This window comes from Alligator mississippiensis, chromosome 1 (assembly GCF_030867095.1).
Source record: "Alligator mississippiensis isolate rAllMis1 chromosome 1, rAllMis1, whole genome shotgun sequence".
Classification (NCBI taxonomy): Eukaryota; Metazoa; Chordata; order Crocodylia; family Alligatoridae; genus Alligator; species Alligator mississippiensis.
This window is the reverse complement of record NC_081824.1, coordinates 484,727,022-484,730,133: the sequence shown is the minus strand read 5'-3', so window position 1 is coordinate 484,730,133 and position 3,112 is coordinate 484,727,022. Positions and strand designations below refer to the sequence as shown.

Here is a 3,112-nt window from a genome sequence, read left to right as displayed (position 1 = left end):
AGTAGGGCCAGACTCCCAGCCATGGGCCAGTCCCCTGGGCATGCAGGGGTCCCGTGGGCAGCTGAGCAGCAGTATACGTCCCGAGGATCATCATGAGTCAAATGGCTGTGGCACATTCAGGAAGGCCTCAGTACTCTGAGTGGGAGATTACAATGTGCTGCACTTCACCAGGAGAATATTTTTATACTTCCAGAGGGGAAGTAGACCTGCCACCAGCTGCACCGCCTTCACCCCTCCAACCACACTGCACTCATGTAAGGGACTCTACTGCCTCCTGCCCAGGGTTCATTCAACACGGCAGGGTCCTGGCTGCGCAGCGGGACAGGGGAGTGAAGCCAAGGTATAAAAATATGAAACTCAGAGGAGAGCGAGAGCCAACCCCGACTCTGAACCCCTAACTCAAAGTGGGGAGTGGGCACCGGCAGTCGGGGTAATCAGTCATTTGTCTGTCTGCCCTGCAGGAGACCCCACAGCTGGTGCGGGAGGGGATGAAGCTGCTGACTGAGCCCACGGCCGGCCGGGGTAGGGGTGGCAGCTGTGCTCTCCCCGGGATCCCAGCAGATGCACCGGAGATGAGGGACATCTGCATCATGCTGCGTGGAGGAAATGTGGGCCTGGGCTCCCTGGCCTGGCTCATCGGAGCTTGGGCAAAGAAGCTGCAGGAAACGAGTGGCCTGTGGAGCCACCTGCCCCAGGGAGGGGACACAGGGCCAGGGCATCTCTGCGCTGCTGCTGTTTGTACCAGGGAAGCTCCAGCTACTCGTAAACCAGAGGCCACTCAGCACAAAAGGGCTTGGCTTTTGAGGAAGCAGGGGGAGCTCTTCCCTGCAGGGCGTGCACAACCTGTAATGCCGCAGCCCTGCTCTGCCCTGTCCGTCCAAAGTAGGCCAAAGCAGGGGACGGAGCCAGAGAGCTCTGGCAGCCAGGCCCGTGCACAGCCCATGCCTACAGAGCTTGGAGACCAGCCAGCTCCCCTACAATGAGAGCCTGGGCTCCGGCAGGATAGAGCCAGCTGGGGCTCCTTCCTAACATATCAAGAAAACAGGAGGACGCACAGGTGCCCTGGTGCAATCTGTGGGGTTTCAAACTTCCCAAGGAGAGAGCAAGCACAGCCTGCAAAGTCCAGAAGCTGCCACACCTGAGAACACAACAGCCACCTCCCAAAAATAAGCCAAGCACTAGGACCTCTGTAGGCTGCACCGTATATTTGCCATTGAAATAGATACAACAGAGGCTGCAGCAGCGTGGGAAGGCACTACGCTAACACACGCCTGCACCCAGGAGACTCCTCGGGAATCCTGGACGCGGGTTCCGAAGAGCTACTCCGTGTCCACCTCTGGCACGGGGGCAGGCTCCTCGTTTCTCACCCACGCCACCGGCTCTGGCACATACGGGTCATACGTCCACTTGGGAAAGACGCGTTTGTACAGGTTCATCAGCACCGTGTCCTGGGACTTCAGCTGTCCATCAAAGTGGCACTTCATGTGGCCATGGGTCCCTAGGCAAAGGGAGCAAGCAGGGCTGTGGGCAGCTCTCCCAGGTTAGGGAGGGGTTTGCTGGGCGTGAGCGGGTCCAGCCCACACCATGGAAGGAAAGCAGAGCAACCCACCTCCAAGCTTCCCTTACCTAGTGGCTCCTTGATGTGTGCCCTGTGGCCCCATTTTGTTCTCAGCTCAACAGGCTTAAACCACAGCACATCCTCTGTAGATCGAAGACAAGATGCATGCGAGACAGGCCAGGCCGCGGGCATATGCTGCCCATCTGGCTAGCTCGAGCTGTCACCCTACAGCAGCTATGGGTACAGAGTGCACACCAGGCATCCCGCTGCAAACTGACCATGGCTGCAGCAGGGATGGGCATGTTTGAAGTGCAAAAGCCTGCCAGCAGGCAGTGGGGGGAGACTACGGGACTGCCTGGGACATGCCAACATGAGCGGGACAGACCACCCCGACCTCTAGCCCTGCAGCACAGGGTTTCAGAGGCCCAGCTGTCTGCAATCATGAACTGGACTTCCCTGTGGAAGCTGCAGGGCTCCCAGACCCACGGACTGCCCTGCCCCACCTGTGAGTACCGTACCTCTGGTAAAGAACATGTACCGCACGACTGCCGTCTTGCTGAAAATTTTGAAGGGGTGACCGCTAAGCACCAGCCTCTTGATGATGAGCCTGTCTGGGTCCACCGCCAGCAAAGAGCCTGTGGCCAGGAGGTCGTGCATCCCTGCCCCAGGCAGAGGTGTTAGACAATCTGCACATACATGGAGCTGGAAATATAGAGAGTTACATATATTTAGAGCTGGGGTGGAAATATATAGACAGGTAGACATATAAAGCTGGAGATATTGAGCGCTGCAGTTATTCAGAGCTGGAGCTATACAGAGTCCTGGATACAGGACTCCTCTGTACAGGAGTTGGAGCTATTCCAAGGTGAAGATATTAATAGCTGGAGATATTCAGAGCTGGAAATATAGATAGATGGAAATATTTAGACCTGGAGATATTCAGAGCTGGAGATATTCACAGAGGTAGATACATACAGATGTAGATATATGAAGATAGAGCTATACAGAGCTGAAGATATAAACTGACCTGGACACATATATACAGGTAGATATATGAAGCTGGAGCTCTTCAAAGATGGAGATATGCAGAGAGGTAGATACATAGAGATGTAGATATATGAAGCTGTAGATAAACACAGCTGAAGATATACCGAGCTGGATATAGATATACAATATATATGTACATACAAACACAATACATACACACACACACACTATATACACACACACAATCTATCTATCTATCTATCTATCTATCTATCTATCTATCTATCTAAAGACACACTCTCTCTCTATACATACACACACACAAACACTCTCTCTCTATATATATATGTACACACACACACTATACACACACACGCACACACTATATATATATATTTATACAGATTATACAGACACACAGATAGATTTATGTAGCTGGAGATATTCAGAGCTGGACATACTGACAGCTGGAGATATTCAGAGCTCGAGATATTGAGAGAGGTAGATATATAGGAATGTAGATATAGGAACCTGCACTTATACAGAACTTCAGATATTTAGACCTGG

The 3,112-nt window shown here is 52.7% G+C and overlaps 1 protein-coding gene across 1 annotated transcript; it reads right to left on the bottom strand.

Moving 5' to 3' along the window:
• Positions 1-1,198: 1,198 nt before the first annotated feature.
• Positions 1,199-2,263, bottom strand: LOC132249305 (pre-rRNA-processing protein TSR1 homolog). Its single transcript, XM_059724032.1, has 3 exons — positions 2,077-2,263; positions 1,627-1,701; positions 1,199-1,498 (listed from the first exon to the last, which is right to left on the bottom strand). Exons 1-3 carry the CDS (start codon positions 2,213-2,215, stop codon positions 1,320-1,322), a joined length of 393 nt encoding a protein of 130 aa, XP_059580015.1. The 5' UTR covers positions 2,216-2,263; the 3' UTR covers positions 1,199-1,319.
• Between the last annotated feature and the right edge of the window lie 849 nt (positions 2,264-3,112).

What these genes read in the sequence shown, in the direction of transcription:
- LOC132249305 (XM_059724032.1), bottom strand. Translation starts at nt 2,215, where the DNA reads ATGCACGACCTCCTGGCCACAGGCTCTTTGCTGGCGGTGGACCCAGAC. An exon ending in GTACATGTTCTTTACCAGAG is followed by an intron (nt 1,702 to 2,076) that starts GTACGGTACTCA and finishes TTCGATCTACAG; the next exon opens with AGGATGTGCTGTGGTTTAAG. An exon ending in ACACATCAAGGAGCCACTAG is followed by an intron (nt 1,499 to 1,626) that starts GTAAGGGAAGCT and finishes CCCTTTGCCTAG; the next exon opens with GGACCCATGGCCACATGAAG.